The 18,309-nt window shown below is 47.3% G+C and overlaps 1 protein-coding gene across 1 annotated transcript in view; it reads right to left on the bottom strand.

Moving 5' to 3' along the window:
• Positions 1-75: 75 nt before the first annotated feature.
• Positions 76-18,309, bottom strand: part of ABHD12 (abhydrolase domain containing 12, lysophospholipase) — a 40,421-nt gene continuing 22,187 nt past the window's right edge. Inside the window, exons 4-13 of the mRNA XM_048078959.2 lie at positions 16,434-16,553; positions 13,958-13,988; positions 7,601-7,646; positions 6,272-6,401; positions 4,723-4,760; positions 4,506-4,585; positions 3,640-3,722; positions 2,708-2,786; positions 2,239-2,366; positions 76-1,895 (exon numbers count right to left, since the gene is read on the bottom strand). Coding sequence (XP_047934916.2) covers positions 1,856-1,895; positions 2,239-2,366; positions 2,708-2,786; positions 3,640-3,722; positions 4,506-4,585; positions 4,723-4,760; positions 6,272-6,401; positions 7,601-7,646; positions 13,958-13,988; positions 16,434-16,553 — 775 coding nt within the window. The 3' untranslated portion in view covers positions 76-1,855. The remainder of the gene's footprint in view (positions 1,896-2,238; positions 2,367-2,707; positions 2,787-3,639; positions 3,723-4,505; positions 4,586-4,722; positions 4,761-6,271; positions 6,402-7,600; positions 7,647-13,957; positions 13,989-16,433; positions 16,554-18,309) is intronic.

The raw sequence follows: 18,309 nt of genomic DNA, 5'->3' as shown, positions 1-18,309 counted from the left end.
TACTGCAGCACTGCCACACACCCAGCTGGCCTGCCCGAGCAGGGAAAAGGTCCCAAAAACAGGTGAAAGCTGAAGTGATCAGCAGTCAATGCCTTTATTAAAACTACACCACTTTTAGATAAACATTTCGGTTTAAGTTTCCAAGCATCTCACTGGCCTACTGCAGGGACCGGCAGCATTGGGGTCACCGCCAGCTGCCGTCCCCGTGCCGGACCCTCAGCTCTGCCCCCGGAGGAAGGCAGCCAGCCTCCAGCTCTGCCTCGCTCTGAGCCAGCTGCTGGCAGCAGCGTTAGCTGGAATGTGCAGGTCACTCTCTACAGAGCCACATAAGTGTTCCTCTTCTGTCAGTGCAATAAATACAAGTGCATCGAACATAATTTAAGTGGCACAGTTAGCTTATGAGTATCATGGGTCAGAAACCTCAGGGATAACCACGCTAATGGCAGAAGAATCTCAGTACAAGAACAAGCTACTGTCTGCTTTGCAACTAGTATGGTCCTGCGGGTATAACTGGGATGCATGCCGAGCAGTTTATACTACGCTGTACACCCCTGAATGGACCCTTCAGGCAGCACGATTCACTTCTGAGCACTAGTGACTAAACCTACAGCACCACTCCTTTCTCCTGGACAGCGTGCTCCCAACACAGCAGTGAGATGGGCTGAGAAAGCTGCTGCTGGAAGTGCCTGTGGTGCCCAGAGCACAGCAGGGAGGCAGAGGGAGAAAGGTGGAAGAACCCCAGACTTTGTTTTTGCATCAAGAACTGCGTTGTCACTGCCTGCTTGTAACTACAGAGGAACAGTGTAGCCACCAGGAACAGGAAATCAAAAGGAACTAAAAAGTAGATGAGGGGAAATCAAAATACAAGAGTTCTTCCCACCCAAAGGAAGCACATAGCTGGCTGGCTGTGTACAGGGAAAATGGAAGACACCCATTCCCACATCCTGGGCCCATGCTGATCGCAGAAGGGGGAAGTCAGGCAAAACACGATCTTATGCTTTCCAGCTTAAACTCCCAACTCTGTAATTTATCTGTATAAGCCACTTCAGTCCTAGTAAGAAGTGCGTGTGAGGAAGGGGAGGAGCTCCACTGAGGATAACAGGGATGGGAGCAGAAGTGATGTCCAGAAGGGAAACTGTACGGAACAGGAAAAAAAGGGTATTCATCTTTTCCCCTTAAATAGATGTTGGAAAAGGAAGAACAAAAAAAAAATCTCACTTTATTTCCAAATGTGTGCAATTAGCCCAACACTTGCAGCACATTGTGACTGAAGAGCTAAACAAAAATACCTCTCACCACCTGGATCTTCAGTGTATTTGTAATTACAGCCACTTAGCGGAAAAAAAGGGCAGGCAAAACGTGTATTTCCTAGAAAGGGAACACCTCAAACTCAAGCAAGACAACTGTGGTATGGAGACACGGCAAAAGCCATTCGCCTACAAATGAGTCTGTACGTGATCCAAAAAATAGCAGCAGTGTTTGGAAGTGAAAGAAACACCCTTGGTCATGACATACGTGTCCTAGGAATGTCTGTCCTCGGTGGTACCGCGCTGGATTGGCCAGGCTCTGTTGTGCTTACTTTTTTCACCATTTGGTACAAGCTCCTGGGTTGTTGTCACCCCTCCGTCCACGTCAGAAAAGAAGCCATCAACTTCTTTCTTCTACCATCACAAACGCTGATGCTGGGAGCTGGAGTTGCCAAGGGTACACATCAGGACTGGAGTGGGAATCCCTGACCTCCTTTCGTGCCAGGGATGGAAGAATGGCAGACTGACCCACGGGGAGGGAAGAGGAAAAGGAGAGAGAGAGGGGAAGGAAAGAAAGGGAAACCTCTGCGCTGCCAAGCAGCCAGTCTTCAGTGATGATGCTCATGTTCAGATACTCCCAGAAATTCCCTAGGAAAAGAAACAACACAGCAGTGACTCTCAGTTGTCCTACGCTCTGGTGGATGCTGTGGCTTCTGTTTCCCTGGCAAATACTGGGGCTCGAGCGCTTGCAGCTAGAGGGAGCAGCAGTGAGCTTTGCTTCACCCATCTAGAAGAGGTAAATGCCAGCAGCAGAAGCAGCTGCTCTGCAGGCAGCCCCTCCAGAGCATCCAGCTCACAGCAAAGATGAGACAGAGAGGGGGGGAGCGTTCCCAAGCTTTCTGTGGTTCCCTTTCTGTAGTTCCCCTTCTGACCCAGAGCCCCAAGCACCATCCCCCCCATGCTGTGGAGACCCCGCTGGCTGGGCTGTTACCGCAGTATTCGAGGTAGCTCTGGACTCCTGTAGATGTATTTGTGCCGGTAGCCGAGGTCTGTGTGGAACGGAACGAACTGCACCTTGTAGTCTCGGAAACTCCGCGATGTCGCCGCGATGTTGTAAAGCTGAGTCCGAGGGGAAGCAGGTGAGGGCCACGTGTCACTCCAAACCAGCTACCCCCCAGCTCAAACCCAGCCATCCCACCCCAAATCAGCCCCCAGGCCCCCAAACCAGCTGCCTCTCTCAGGGGTGGTCCTGGCTTGACCAGCTTTGCGACCTCTCGCCCAGCCTCACTACCGATTCGCCACCTCCAGCACCACAGAACCTGTGGTCCCTTCAGGCTGTGCATTTCTGTGTACGTCCTGCTGTTGCTGTCTTTCTGCCTGGCTTTATCAACATCCCTGGGGCGTTATTCTGGCCACCCCAGTCCCTTCCTCCAGGTCAGTTCGCAGAGCCACACGCCTACCTTTTTTCCCAGATGAAACGGTACCACCGGGTCGTCCTCAGCGTGAAGGATGAGCAGGGAGCAGGAAATGTATTTCACACTGTAAGACAGACAACAGTGGCAATCAGGAGCAGGTAGACTGGATTCATTTTCCTCCCTGCCCAAAACTACTTCTACCACAGAGAGCCCCTTACTGATGTCAGGCAAAGCCAGTTAAAAAATAGAGCAAGCAAACAACTGCAAGGCTTCAACACAGCACGCAGGGCTAGGAAACGTGGGCTGGCCCGCAGCAGCCTCCCGGCACTAACACCAACACACCTGGATTTGCGAGGAAGCTGCAGTGACTAACGTGTTCTGTGGGTCGTTAAGTGCAGTTCAGATCTTGAAAATGCTATTACACGGGCACCATTAATTTGATCTGCAGAAGATTTACTAGCAAAAGGCATCCTTGGAAAAGCTGTTTGCTGCTCAGACCCAAAGTGGCTCACATCACTGCAAGGCATCGTCCCCCAAGGTCTGGTTTGGTTTCGCAACTGGAAACCGAACTCCTAAGTGCTCAGCCTCTTGAATGAGGTGAAAGCAGACGTTATTATGCAAAAAGGCGGCTTATGCAAACGCACACCAGAGAAATAATCCCAAACCTTTAAAGTCCTGATGCTACTGCTTAACGTGTAATGCACACTTGAAAGGCATAAATCACCAGGATCAAATTAGCATATCCCTGAGTAGTCTCTGTGCTCTCTTTTGCATCTCTCCTCATTAAGACCAATTAAAAAAGAAAGAGCTCCATAGTGCAAAGCTGTGCTGCATTCAGGGCTGCAACAGTAACTGAAATCCCTTCAGCAAGTACAATGCTTCGACAGAAAACTAGCAGAGTGCAGTCTGCTCCTTGATGCTTGCCCTGGTTCACTGCAGCCACAGCTGAAACCCCAGCGAAGAGGGAAGACACTCACTTCTCATCGTTTGCAAATTTAATTCCACTCGTCGTGATGGGGTCAAGGAAGAACCAGTCAAACCCAGGGAAGTATCTGTATATCTGAAAGGAAAAACTGGTGTTAGTGGCAGGCACCAGCAGGACAGTTACACGCAGCAGGAACAGGGCAAGCCTCTGCCATCCCTGTAACATCCCTGAGCTGCTGGCTGCGCGCTCTGCAATGAGACAGGCCACATTTCCACCGGCACCTTTTTTCCTCTCCTGTGTCAAGCCCCTCTTATCAGCCCGCTCAGGAGCAGGCTCTCGGGGAACTTGCACGGTCAGAGTATCAAGGCATGATGCTGCCGCTGGGAACAGTTTTCTGGCAAGCGAGCTTTATCCCTGGGCACCTCACCAGGACAGGCACATCCAACATGGGTGTCTGCTCAGTTTAGAGCCAGCTTGTAGCTGAACGGAAGAGACAGCCACGTCGGAGTGAACTCACCAGGGGATCTGGGCAAGCAAAGGGACCACACAGAGAGGGCTGTGACCAGGGGAAGCCCAGCTTTGCCATCACTTTGCTCACAGCCCACAAAATGGCCTCCCACAACAGGGAAGCTACAGCACAGAGTGGGCCATCCACTGCTGAGAGCTGAGTTTACCTTACCCTCTCTGCATTTACTGCCCTTTCTGACCCCAATTTCTGTTTTATTTCACCAGACTCCACACATGGGTTAGGTATTGCTTACTGCAGTGGTCTTCCCAGGACCTGCCTTACACGCTGGTCTTTATTTCCAACACTTGTAAACGTGACTCATGGCAGTTAGCTCAGCTACATCGCTTCTGAAGGTTAATCTCTAGGCGTGCCGTTACACACCACTGCTGTGAGAACCGCTGTGTACTTGCCACAGAAAAGGGGTGACTCCGCGCCTCCTCCCGTATGTTGGTGAACGGAGATTCCAGTATCAGGGCATCCGGGGGTGTTTCTGAAAAGCCGAAGGCAACGTGCTGAAGTGCAGGGGTCAGCTGCCACCGCGGCATGCCAAGGACAGCCTTGTCACAAAACCTGGGACATCAGCAGCACCTGGGCCAGGTGGGGTGAGCAGCAGCCCACCAGACTTACCTCTCTCACAAAGGCGCCTCACGAGATTTGTTGCGACCCTGGAAAGGAGAACAACGGGTGTTAATCCAGCACAGTCCCTCTGCAAAACACCAGGCTCTGGTGTTAGCAGGGGGCAGGCGTACAACTACAATGCCCTAACACTGCGGTCTGGGCAGCCAGCCCACGGTGACTTGGGTTCCCACAGGTCTCCCAAACCCCCACTGATGCCCACAAAGGGCATTAGGCACCTGCGTTTAGGGAAATGAACAAGGCCAGGAAAGCAGCACACCATGTAGTCACTTGAAAGGATCTCTTTGAGGTGGCTCTCAGGCTCCTGACATACCCACAGCGGTGCAACACAGCCTCCTGCCCCATGGGTACAAGGGCTGAGGAGCAGAGAGGGGGAGGCAGGAGTCGGGGCAGAGGGTTACTGAGCTCCAGGCAGCTGAGCACGGGGCTCCCAGCGTGACACTGGCCACAGCTGGGTCAGAAAGCCAAAAGGTGTCCTCCATGCACCTCCCTAACGGGATGGACACATCTGCAGAAGTTGCTGAATCCTCCAAGCACAGCTAACTTCAAAAAGCTCAACCTCTGGGCTGGCTACAGTCACCAGGCCGTTCAGATGGCAGTGCACTGGGAAACGTCACCAGAATGCTCCAACCCAGAAAGGGATCCTGAACGCAGCAAAAATAAAGAGGTAGAGCCAAAGGGAAAAATAAAATCTTCCTAGTCTCAAACAAAGCACGCCGTTTAGTACCACGGTGACGAAGAGGCACTATCCTGAAACACCTCCCTGCCCCAGCACCACGTTTCGTTGGACAGCAAGGCAAGCCACTGTAGACTCAAACAGTCTCATCTGCACACTGTTTAATTTCAAAGCAATTCCTGCGTTTGCCCTCTGCTCATCCCCACATCAATGGGATAAGAGTACGTGTTTTCTGCTGAGCGTGATCAGCCTCCAGACAGCGCAGGAAAGGGAGGAAGCATAAAAGGAAAGTTAAAAACCATTTAGGAAAAGGCACTTTGGACTGCAGATTTCTCACTGTTCCTACTTCCCTGTGCCAGGCATGACCCCATAAACACTGTCGATGGCCATCAGTGCAGCCATGCAGGCATCTACATGAATATTAATTACACACAATATGTTTGTCAGGACAGAAAAAGAACATTTTGTAAGGGAAAACTGCGCGCACATGTGGCCTGTCGCTCTTCCAGAATATCAAAGCAGCACGATGTTCTGCTTTGAGAGACGAATACAGACATAGGTTCGCCACAGGAAGAGATCAGCGCAGCCCCGCTCGCCTTCCACTCGATCAAATAGCATCATACTCTAAGTGCCTGTTTCCCAGCAGATCCCTCCGGGCAACGAAGGTTCGAGATCAATTCCCGCACAGTCATTCACTGTAGCCCTTCTCTCTGCAGAGCGCAAAAGGGGAGCTACTCTGCAGCAGTTATGCCACAGACTCCAAGCCAAGCCAGCCTGGGGGTTTTGGCAAACAGCGCCTTCACCCAAGGTCAGTGTTTGATGTTTGTCAGAAGGTGCTAAGTCCCACTGGGATTAGATGCTTACCCCGTGCCCAAGGAGTGTCCCCAGATGTAGACAGGGTTGTCTCCGCTTCTTGCTTTTATCCAGTCGAAGACGTGAAGGGCGTCATAGGTCATTCCCCTCTCAGACGGGCTGCCTATCGAATCTCCCCAGCCTGAAACACAGAAGGTCCCTCCGTGAGCTGCATGAAACGCTCTGCAAAGCCAGACGGCTCTTCCCATGCAGCACACCTGCAGAAGAGTCAGGCGCAGGCAGTTTCTGCTCATCTCACTGTGCACGTCTACAGCTTGGGGTTAAAGCCCTGATTGATCAGCAGTCATTGAAACAAGGTAACTGCTGGCTGCAAAGAAATTTTTGTGGGTTTGGTCAACAACAAAAACAACAGCTGGATCCTAAACACGGCCACACTGTGTTCTTGCACCTCCCTGAGCGCAACTGCCCAGCTCTCAGACCTCGGCTGCTTTTGCATGCACATAACCAATTCCTAAGTGCAGTCTCTAAAAGCATACAAAGTGGATCCTTGGGATCAAAACCCAAGCACATTTCACAAAGCTGTTGCAACGTCAGCTTGTCCATGGTGTCCAATCAGGGCCCGCCAGCAATCTTCCACCCTCCTGATTTCTCTGGCTCTATCCCTATTACAGCATGTCTACACACCTCACGCCGAGCAGGAAGCATCCCACATCCCTTCTGACACCTACAGAGCAGCCGGAGAAGCTGCTGCCAGCAGGACTGAAAAACAGGGCGAGCTCCTACAAATAAAACTCTGAGAAGAGCAGCAGATACTTGACTAGTGGTGGCACAGAGCTGCAAAATGGTCGCAGCTCCTGCCAAGGATGTTAGCAATGAGCTGCCATGTATCTTAGCTTCACAACAACTTCAGAGCAGCTCGCGGTCTCTGTGAGACCAGAAAGAACATGAATAAGTAGGACTTCTATCAAAGGTACCATTATCTGGGGAGCAGAAACAGTATTTTATGATAATCTTGTTTAATTCTTGTGCCTTTTGTTACACTTTGGAGTAATTTTATTATGGAAATTTGAGATTTCTGGAAATGCCTTACAGATCAGAAACATCTGCAGCATCTAATACAGCTTCTCTGAATTGTCAACAGGGCAGCACATAGTTACAGGTCACAAAATAACCATGTCTCGTTTGTACAATTTAAAGGCGAGAAAAGGAAGGATGAACTTAAAATTGAAAAAGAAACAGCAACCGCAACTGATTAGCTAACAGCAACCGTGTGCAAAACAACAGTTCCCCTGAGATTATCTTAAAAAGAAAAGCAATTATTTTGTTACTTAGAAAAGAAAGATAGCTAAAAGCGTTTCACAATAACAGAAGCCCACATACCTCGGTAATCAAACGTGACCACATGGTACCCGAGGGAGCTGAGAACCTGGAGGGGAGAGAAACACACAGAGCTCTCACAGAGGCTGCCACCTCTGCCGTGCTCTTGCCTCAGGCCAAGGTGCAGGGACCTGATTTATAACATTATCAACCCAACTCGGTAAAGGAGTAATTTAAGAGCTTTTCAGCGTGGCAGGCGCAGGGCTTTCGAGCAGCAGACATTTCAGTCTGCGGGCTTTACTCCATTTGTCTCCTGGGCCGAGATGTAGATCACCCCTTTAACAGCTTTACCCTTGGTATCTACAAATACCCAGTGACCATTTCCCATACAACCAAACAAAGCCCACACAAAAACTTCCGGGTTTTCCAGTGAAACAGCACAACTGCTTCATTTATACTATCCAAACTTGCATAAAGGTGAGCTCAACATACAGAGGTCTGTTTCAGGTTTCAGAAGGCTTAAACATATACACCTAAAACTTACAATTGCTCTATCGTGAAGATTTACGTTACAAACAGTGGTAATCCTAGTAAAATCCATTAAAAGCAAGTAAAAATAATATCCCCACTAGATCAACTTGCTTAGAAAAAGTACCTCGGTAAAAACAGTACTAGCATTCTGAGCTACCATTGCTTGGTATGACTCTAACATCTCTGCAGTGGATAAAAATCAGTCACAAAAAGATTAAACTGCTGTTGTGACCTCTGTAGGATGTGTGATAGAAAAGCCATCTTAGTATTATATTACACTCTAAATCTTTTAATGGACCGAAGGAAATTGCGTGTAAAACCAACACGTTGTTTTTAGTGTAAGTGAAATCTTAACAGTCTGAATGATTTCCGTTACAAGTTTAGGCCTCGTTAGTACTGGAAAAAAAAAAAAAAAAGCACCATACAGAGAAGAGGGGTGTTGGCAACCTAAATCCTTTGCTGGGGGGACCATGATGGTGACAGTATCTCCTTTTTTCCTTCTCAGGTCCGCTTGGGATCAATCTTTGTACATTTCTGATGTGCACAACATGCTACTTTCTCTTCACCAGTCTGTGACTCTACATTACAACCCAAATTACCCCGCAGGATGTGTTTAAGACATATCGGACATGTTCTCTTCCTCACCTCTAAGCCCATTTCTGCATCTCTCTTGCAGACCGCAGGCGAGCTGCTCCCAGCCCTGTCCCCACGGCTGGGCTGTGCCCCCTCCCAGCCCCGCTCGTACCTGCACGCCTCCGCAACACACCCTGCGTCCCCATCTCCAAGGTCTCTGCTGTCGCACGGGGCCTGCGCTCCTCTACGCTGCATCACTATGCTGGCTGCCATCGGCATCTCGTTTGACACAGAGTAACTATCTGCAGCTTGCACGTAAAAACGTGACAGATTTTCTCTCTAATACCGTCTGTGCGGGAGTTGTTACTATTTGCATTACGGTCACAGCCAAACCACGTCGTTATACAAAGCTCAGCAAAATAGAACAAGCTAGCCAGTAGTCACCTGGTCTTTAGACGACTGCTGTTAGGGCTAAACAAGCCGAAAACAGTGCTCCACGGGGCTCCAAAGCAAGCTCAGAAGCTTCACAAGCCTCAGCCGTGTTACCAGCAATAGCAGTGCTACATTCATGGGGCTACGAGGCTGCAATTTCCCTCTTCGACAGCTTACCAGCTGCAGACTATCGCTCATGAGCCCAGCAAGGATACTGCAAAACCTCTTACACTGCAAACCCTCTTGTGACCTGAGGCTTCTCTCCAGGAACGAGCAGTGGATTTCCTCGGAGGCAGCTACCCATTCAGCTGCCTCAGGGCAACCTGCGCAGGTCCACGGGCAGCAAACAGCTCTTCATTGTAACGCATTAATTGGTTGCTGAGTGTCTGATTTTATAGCCAGTGCAGCTTGCGCAACGAATAAGTGCATTATAGTGATTACGACGAGAGCTACAGGATGCCAGGCCAAGTTCAGAACTCCTTTAACTGCAGGACACCACCACCCTCAGGGGGACTGCAGGAAGGAACAGTGATGCATCCTTCAGGATGCCGTAGCAATCTGGGCATCTGCTGGGTGTACAACACTCGCTGCCTTCAGGGCTCCTTGCACCACCAGCTGGACTGCCAGCATTAGCTGTTGGGTGATTAGTATTTGTTAAAATCGTTTCAAAAAGAAAAATATCTAATGGTACCGGCAGTGTCACAGCATACAGCTGAAGTGACATGCCTGCACACTGAGCATTACCTCTTGGAATAGTCCAGTTGTACTTCCTGTAAGAACAATTGTTCTCAAGTATAATTTTAACCTTAACAGGGGTTAAGGTTATATATATAGCTGACATTACCAGGTAGAGCTATAAACAGACAATTTACAGTAACGTGGGGACACACAGTATGCATACAAGTACTGTATCTTACACAGACGCCTGGATGCTGATTGGAAATGGAGAGAGCAATCCCACTGTCCCACTCGGCTCTAAATGGCTGTCTGCAGACAGAAAAAGCTGCTATCTTCACATGTGCATCACAGAGTTTGCCCTGCTGCTTGCCGGCACCCCCTGGGGACTGTCTAACACATTATATCAGGCTCACCCTTGCTTTACTTAGTTGTGGTAACTCTTGGCACTACCACGGAGTTATATTACTGCACTCCCCCTGCTTTATTGCCATTTTCCCACTAGCACGTACCCAGAATTGATGTTATCATTCACAACTGCACCAGCTTCAAAGTCACTCCTTCCCTCAAAGCCCCTTTGCTCTTTGCTAGTCAGGTCTCCTCAAGCAATTCCTGGCTCTTCCTTTGGCTCTAAATCCTTCCGAGGGGGTTCCCCAGAGGTGTGCCCTGTACTGCGTGTGCTTACAGGGCAAAGGCCCTTTACACAACGGAGGGATTAAATACCCAGTTGTGAGCGCAGATTCCTGGGCAGAACAAGTTACTGTCGTTTCAGCATCCTGTTGCAGATGACCTTGCTAACATTGCAGGCAGGTGGGGTTATGTATTTATCAACCCAACACCACAGTACAGAATACCTCTGCAAACTGTATAACAATAACGCAATAACCAGGTAAAATATTAGTAAGTACATTAGGTGCTGCAAGACAGCTGATTCCACCAGAATTACTAAATATCACTTTTGGTACGTCCACTTATGTATTGGATGCCCCGACCAGGCATGCAGAGCACCAAGTTCTTTCTTGCAAAGCCTGGTTTTCAGCTTTGCAATGGGATTTTAGTGCTAAGTCACCACACACAATCTAGCCTTTTCCAGACCATTAAAAATGACTTCCAGATCAGAAGACTGTATTAAATCATTCCCTTTTCACATTTACTTATATGATAATAAAACAGAGCAGTGAAAGCAAAGTTATGCAACAGATACTTAGCTGGATCTGGAACAGACTACGTCATCTTCTGTGCTACCTGGGGAAGGGAAAGTGATGAAGAAGCCTCGAACATCTCCCTCTGCAGGACTTTCTGGTCATAGGAGAAGTCTCATCAGTAGTATTTGTTTCCTTATTTTATCCAATTTATTATCTATTGTTCTTCAGTATCAACTGTTAATTAACCTGCTGACAGCTTAGCTATCTTTGATATGTTTGCTGTATCGGCTGCACTGGCGGCATCTCTTCTGAGTAACAGAGATGAACTTTTATTTCAATTAGCAGGGTGATAAAAGATTTTTACACTCCTCTATTTCTTCTTAAAAAAACCTGCCGAGTTTAACGCATCGATTGCCATCACACAGATAGGACTACTGTTTCATTTACAAAGTCAAGTCCATGCCAGTTCTTCTAGAGCCTTGCATTTCACATACCCTTGTTCAATCAACCATTCCCTCAACTCCTCTCTGCTCCATTACTGATAAGGCTTTATTTACGTTCCCAATTTAAACCTTTTTTCTTTTGATCTCTATCCTAGATTTCTTTTATGCTTACACTCACATACACTTCCCACCTGTGCTGTCAGGACTGGCACCCACCTCGCTGTGTGCAGGGGGGTAGCATCGCTGTTCATCCCCGGTCACCATTCCCATGGCTCCACTTTCCTCCACCTGGATTTCCAACTTCTCCCCCTCTGTGTGCCTTCTGCAAACAGCCCTTAGCTCTCCCCCTGCATCTGCCTCCTCAGAGCATCGGTCTGACCCGCACCAGCCACCACCTTCACCATATACCTGGCCAAGACCACCATGGAGAAGCCTCCAGCTTTCCCTAACCCCAACCTGAGTCGGAGGCAGGGCCACGCCTGGGGGTTCAAAACCCCACCGCTGAGAATGGCCGTGCCTGGAAAGAGCGCCCTGAAGAGGGACAGCTAAATTCTCCTCTTGTTGCTGGGAGCCAGGTGCTGCAAGGCAACACAAAGCAAACGCGCGGAGTAGAGACCAGGAATGCAGCAAGAGGAATCTGCCTGGCACTTGCCCTGGCCAGCTGCTCCTGCCCAAAGCACCAGCCCTCGCGCAGCAGCCAGCAAACAGTGGGGCTGCCCTCGAGACAAGCCAGGCCCAGGCAGCAGCACCCCACACACCCACCCAAACCAAGTCCTGCGTCCTCACAGCCTGGCATGGCACAGCCCCTGCGCTTTCCCTGCTTTGTGGGAAAGCAAAAAAATATGGCAGCGTCCCAATCCTATGCCCTGAGGCTATTAAGCCTCTTCTGGTTTAGGTGGTGTTGTCTTTCAAAAGCATATTTTCCTTTCTTGTTTCTCCCTCTAAAACTAGCTCAGAAAAAGTCTCAGATGAAACTAATAAGACTTCAGCTGCCTTTGCAGATAACACATTTCCTTTGGCCCTTAACAGGATGTTTAGTGTAGCAGTGACAAATGTTTTCTATGTAGCAATTACTTACATCCCTATAACAATATCCCATTGTTTCTTTTGTTGCTATAAAGTTGGGTAATCTCATGCAATTGGCAAAAAAACCTCTGCATCAGCTCTCCAATCTCCCAGCACATCAACGCAGCAAGGACCAAAAGCTTCACCGCCAAATCCTCAACATACAAGTCTGAATCGCAGAGGAGCTCGCTGTAGCCTGTTCCTGACAAGGGTAGCTAGGAGAAGAGGACTCCTGTCTTGAATTTTAAAAGGTTTTGAGGACTCTTGTCTTGAGTTTTAAAACGTTTTGACTTGCAATATTCAAAGCATAAATAATTTGTATCAACACAGTGACCCTGAATATATTAGTATATACGGTATCTGGAAACCAGGCTCAAGCAAAGAATAACTGGCCACGTGTCCAGAGCAGAGGAAAGCACCCCTCAGAGTGAGCTTTTTTCTGGTTACTGCTCCAAACACACATCCACGCAGGCACCAAGGATTGGAGCAGTGACAGCCTCAATGTTCGGTGTTGCTGCTGAGAAAAGCTGCTCACACGGATCAGTCACTTGGGAAGAAGGAGCAGACCTCTCGAGTTATTTCCCTTCTGAGCCTCTTCTAGGGGGCTCTCCCCTGCTGCTTCCAGGGTCTGAGCACCAGAGGCTGAAGGGCCAGCAAGCCAACCTGATTCATTCTGCTGGAATAAGCACATACCCAGAGTTTCTGGCGTGGTCCAGTACTAGTTCGGACAAAATCCAGAACTACTCCCTCTGCCTGTCCTGGCCAACACAAAATGCATTGCAGCAGACGTTGTTTTTCTGGGAGTCAGCCAACTGGCTTAGCATACATGACAGTCTCCCCAGCTGTCATGTGCCAACCTTCAGTAACTTAGCACATCCTTTTTTTCTTAGGAAAAAAGCATCACCTGCTTCTTTGAAACTTCCAAATGGCATTTTCTAAGTGACCTGAATTAAAAAAAGGCTTTACTGCAGGGGATCTTGCATAAGTAGCTGCATTGCAATAAGTCTTTACGAATGCCAACACTGACACCAATTATAAGAAGAAAGAAATGAAAGATAAATCCATAGGAAAAACACAGCCTCAACTCCCTCTGAAATGAACTAGCAAAAATAATTATGGCTCTTTGGGGACATTTGGGGATGCGTTGTGTCACAACAGTGACTATACAGAGACTGGTAACATATGAAACAATACTCTTAAATAGCACCTTAAGTCAGCATACCAGGATAATCAATCAAATCATGACTGTGATTAAATAAAGCTTTTATTTTTTTCCTCACGAACTGTTCTGAACATATTCCTGGCAAAGAACCTGGTTAGTTTGGTTGGAGCTGACAGGTAACAGCAAGTAAAAAAACCTTTCAAGTATTTTTGAACGTGGTGAAACGTGCTCACTGCTTACAGACTCCCCTAGATGCGGGGTGTGTATGGCAGAAGGGGGCCAAAAACCCTAGGTCATGTGCCTGGTGGCAGTGGGCTGTAACGAGCAGTCTTCAAGCCTGTGCAGGTCTGACTGCATTAGTGCAAGCGCCTGGACAGCACGTGCAGCCACTTACCTTGTAAAGCTCCACGCGGTGATCCCCTCCTCTGGCAAAAGTGATTCACGAAGAGAATGAAAAACAAAAACAAAAGCCACATGTCAACATTTAAGCTTCCAGAGACAGGCTTGGGATTCCAGCTAAACGCAAGCATGCATGCCAAACAAACACTTTAACTGCTTTGTTACGGGCTAGAAGGAGACACCACGGCACTGTTGAGCTATGCAGGATATAGTTTAAATGTCGACTTCTCCCTTTAAATTTCTTCTCATGGCAGAAAAAGACGATCTTTTCAACCCGCCCTCCAACCTCCCTTTTCCAAAGCCTGTAACACATCCAAACCGGCCTGCCCTTGCTGGCTTTGCAGATCCTGAGCTGCTGCCACCAGTGCTGCCCCAGCCAGTAACCCCTGCTCCCAGCAGACCTCACCACATTAACCCAAGCGCCTGGCCCTTGGAACCTCTCACCTGGCTCCTAGCACAGGGACAGAAAGGACACGTGCAAAAGACTGAGCAGAGAAAACCAGAGTGGAACACTAGAAATAAGTCCAGGGGAAGAATCTGCTTTAATGTTTTTTTCATAAATTGAAAACTAGCGGCTAAAAAAGGAAAGGAGAGGGAATGTGACATCACACGCATTAAAATAAGTCCCCATTGTGACACTGCTAATCCACAATGGAGCTTTAGTCTAGCATTGCTAAAAGTAGATTTTCGCCTGCACTCACATGAAAACCCTAAAACATTCCCGCTATGACTGGTTTGGTCAGTGCAGCCTCTAAACCAAACTGCCACTTTCCAGACCTCCCTCGAAGAACACACGCACTTGCCAGCCAAAAGTTGTCAGCTCCAACTGCGCTACAAAATACCTAACACAGCCAAAACCACTCAGGGCAAAATGTAAGGGGTTGCTTGGAAGTCAAGTTGAATCAAACAAGTCTGAGGAAGAAGATACACTTGCTTGAAAAGCCATCTCGGATGTGCACACACTGGTGACTTCTCATGCATTCCTCAAAGTGCAATACGTGATTTTTTTTTTTTTTTTTTTTTAAGGACATCAGGTAAGCATCATTTTTGCCTCAGCTCCAGACCACTCAGCTGAACCAGAAAGCAAAGGCAGTGCCTTTTACTTATGCTTTATTGATGCAGGCTGTGTTAACCAGGCCTTTCACAAGAGACTGAAGATGCGCTGTGGAAACATACAGCAACATACATTAAAGCAGAAACGGCAAAGCCAATATGACTCCGGCTTCCTCCAATGCACAGAGTAAAGCAAAACGTGAGATACGCAATCAATACATAGCTCAGCACTTTATCTCAGTAACACCTGGGGGAGCCAAGAAGTAAATCTAATCAATAACCGCACAACAGAGATACCGGTCCTAAATTACCACTGTTAAGCTGCAGAGCAGTTTCCATTAGTATCATTTGCTACACCCAATAAGGACAAGAAAACAAACTAAGCAGTATTTGAAAAATAAGGCAACAATTTGATTAAACCTTGTAACACATCAGCATGAGCAGACAACAGTTTCTGAAGTCCCATCTGCTCATGCATTTCCTAGCTCACAGCATGCAACTTCCACATTTTGCCCCTGTACAGAAAAAAGGAACGCTACTAAGGTAAGAATTTAGGTGAAAAAGGGCAAACCTCCTGCAATGTAAAGGCTAGGAAACCTTCGCTACCAGCACAGTTGAAACAGAATTGTATTACAGCAACGCTTCTGCTCTTGCAGAGTATCTATAAGCAGACATCAGCTGCAAAAGAACACGCACTCAGAAAGGAGCCAATACTCTTTGAAAGATGCATATTAGTAAAGAAAAAAACCCACATGTACTAATAACTCAAGTAAAGCTCTGCATCATGCAGAGATGTGGCAGGAAAACCATGATACTGCGAAACACCCAGAAAGTCCCATGCTGTACTAATGGGTTTTAGCACCCAGAAACTTTAGAGAACCTGACCACAGCTGCTAAGATTACAAGTTTTAGAAATGCTCCTGTTCCAGACAAACGTCCTGTACATGTGCAATAAGGAAACAGGCCAGCACATTACCTTCCTCTTTCCATCTGATTTTCCTTCCTCAAAATGTGTTAACTACTAAAATAAGCTCATGAAAGGAACTGGAAAGCTTATTTAATATACGTAAAAGCATACATACAGAAGAGGTAATACTATCCCATGTCTTGATTCAAAAACCGTTATACTGGAAAGAAGTATTCCTCCCTACTTGATTGAGTAGGCGTCACAGCCTCCTGGCACGCAGAGGACAGAAAGCATCTGCAGGATCAGATCTCTCTGATAATGCAATAAATGTATTCTCACATTCAATAAATGGAGAGCCATCATGCCTTAAAACATGCTTTCTTTTAAAAAGAAAGGAGAAGAACCAAAATGCTTTTAGATTTATTTTTTTTTTTTAAATCAATGTGTTGAAGCTGTAGGAAGACAGAAAAAACACACCGCCTAACAGAGCCGTTGCTGTTTTGTGTCTCACCTTGTTCCAGCATTGCCGTGCAAATAAAGGATTACAGGATGGCTGGAACCCAAAGCATCTTCAAACCACAACTGGTCCTTCCCCCGGGCATTCTTCCATAAGGCTGCAGGGACTGTATGCCTGTATCCAGAAGGAAAAAAATATATGTTTATTCCCTTGTTGCTTTTTAGTGTCTGCAACTCAAATTTTGAGTTTTTCCTGATCAATTCATTCACTCAGAGTTAAACTCCTCACGCACTCTTGATAAAGCTGTCATTCTTAGCCAACAAGTGAGACATTTTAAAAAGCCAGTGAGTAGTGTTATTTCTACATTTTAATCTCCAATACTTTTGCCTTCAAAACCCAGGGCTATGCAAGGCACCAAACTTCCCAGACCAACCCAAAGCACAATTACTGAACTTCCGGCTGTTCTACAGGAAGAATCTCAGTCCCCAGGCTTTTATGGTGCTTGATTACTTCAATCAACAGACTTGTACATCATAAAGAAGATTCACAGCTAGGTCATTAGATATTCAGAATAATGACCAAAGTCAGCTGATTTTGGAAAGAACATTTGATAAACAAGAGGTATAGCTGACTAAAGCGATTTGAGGAAAAACAGGTGCTCAAGGTCTGATGAGAAGATACTGTATTTTGTTTTCAAATACCAGATTCTTGAAGGTTTAACGTCTTAGCTAGAAAAGCTATAACCTAGAAACCCAGGAATTTTTAACTCACAGCTGTTCTTCAATAGAAAACATAGCTGGGCAGCCTGTTAGAATGAATTCAACACTAGTGGGGAATGGAAAGAGATAAACAACAGACCAAAGAGAAGGCAGGCATTCAAACTGGGTAATTACTCCAGAAGACAAACACTGAAAGTGAGTACATGCCCACAATCATCTCAGATTGTTGACAAAGGGGCCAGCTTACAGCTATCAGAAGTACGAAGGTGCTCACATTCCTTTCTCCTACGAAGAAAGACAAATTCCATCTACCACACCTTCCCGCAGACATAAACATGGTCAGAGGACAAACCAGTACATAGGAAAACACGTTAGAAAAAAAAAAAAAACCTACTTGCTTGCATGCAGCAGCCAAACATTGAGTTTTTGAGGAGGAAAAATGCCCAAATAGCTGTAGGACCCCCTGTTCTGCCTCAATAGTTCCGCAAGCTTATGAACAAAGCCGTCTGAGGAGTTTGTTTCAGGAGCATAGTGAACACAAAACCTTATGCTAACGTTAAAACAAGGCTCCAAACTTTAGTGAAGGTCCCATTCAAAAGGTCATACGCTCCCAAGCAAAGAGAAACTTTGCTGCCTTAGAGGACACATACAGGGTACACGCACACAGCTAAACCCTCCAAATCCCACAGTTTATAAATCTAACAGCACTGGCTGTATTAAGCAACGGCACCTTTCCCTTCACACCTGACACAGTGTCTAGGCTATTTTTTCAGGTGTTTGCTGTTCTTGTGGTATGCGTTCAAACTGCGGGCACTTCTTGCTGTTCAAAGCCAGCAGGGACTTTCTGTGGCTTTGAAACTCCTGGGTTTGAGACACAGTAGAAATTGGTCACGAGGAACAGATGCAGAAGCTGGTTTGAGCTGGCCTAATAATGCAGCAAGTGCTGAAAGCAGACCTTTTTCAAACAAAGAACCAGTCATTTGAGCCGGTCCCGGTTAACAAGGAGCTAAAATTAACTGTCCTTGCCTGGGACCAGAAAAATCTTCACGAGTAAAAGCGAGCACTGACACTGTCACTTGTTCTGCTAAGAGAGCAAACGGCGTGTTCCTTCCTCACCCACTCTCCAAACCTTACATATGTTTTGTACACAGAATATTCTTCCTCCTACTCTGAACACTTCGATCCTGTTTTCCCATCTTCCCCCACATATA

The sequence above is a fragment of the Anser cygnoides genome, chromosome 3 (assembly GCF_040182565.1).
Source record: "Anser cygnoides isolate HZ-2024a breed goose chromosome 3, Taihu_goose_T2T_genome, whole genome shotgun sequence".
NCBI classification, from domain to species: Eukaryota; Metazoa; Chordata; class Aves; order Anseriformes; family Anatidae; genus Anser; species Anser cygnoides.
This window is presented reverse-complemented; position numbering and strand designations above follow the sequence as displayed.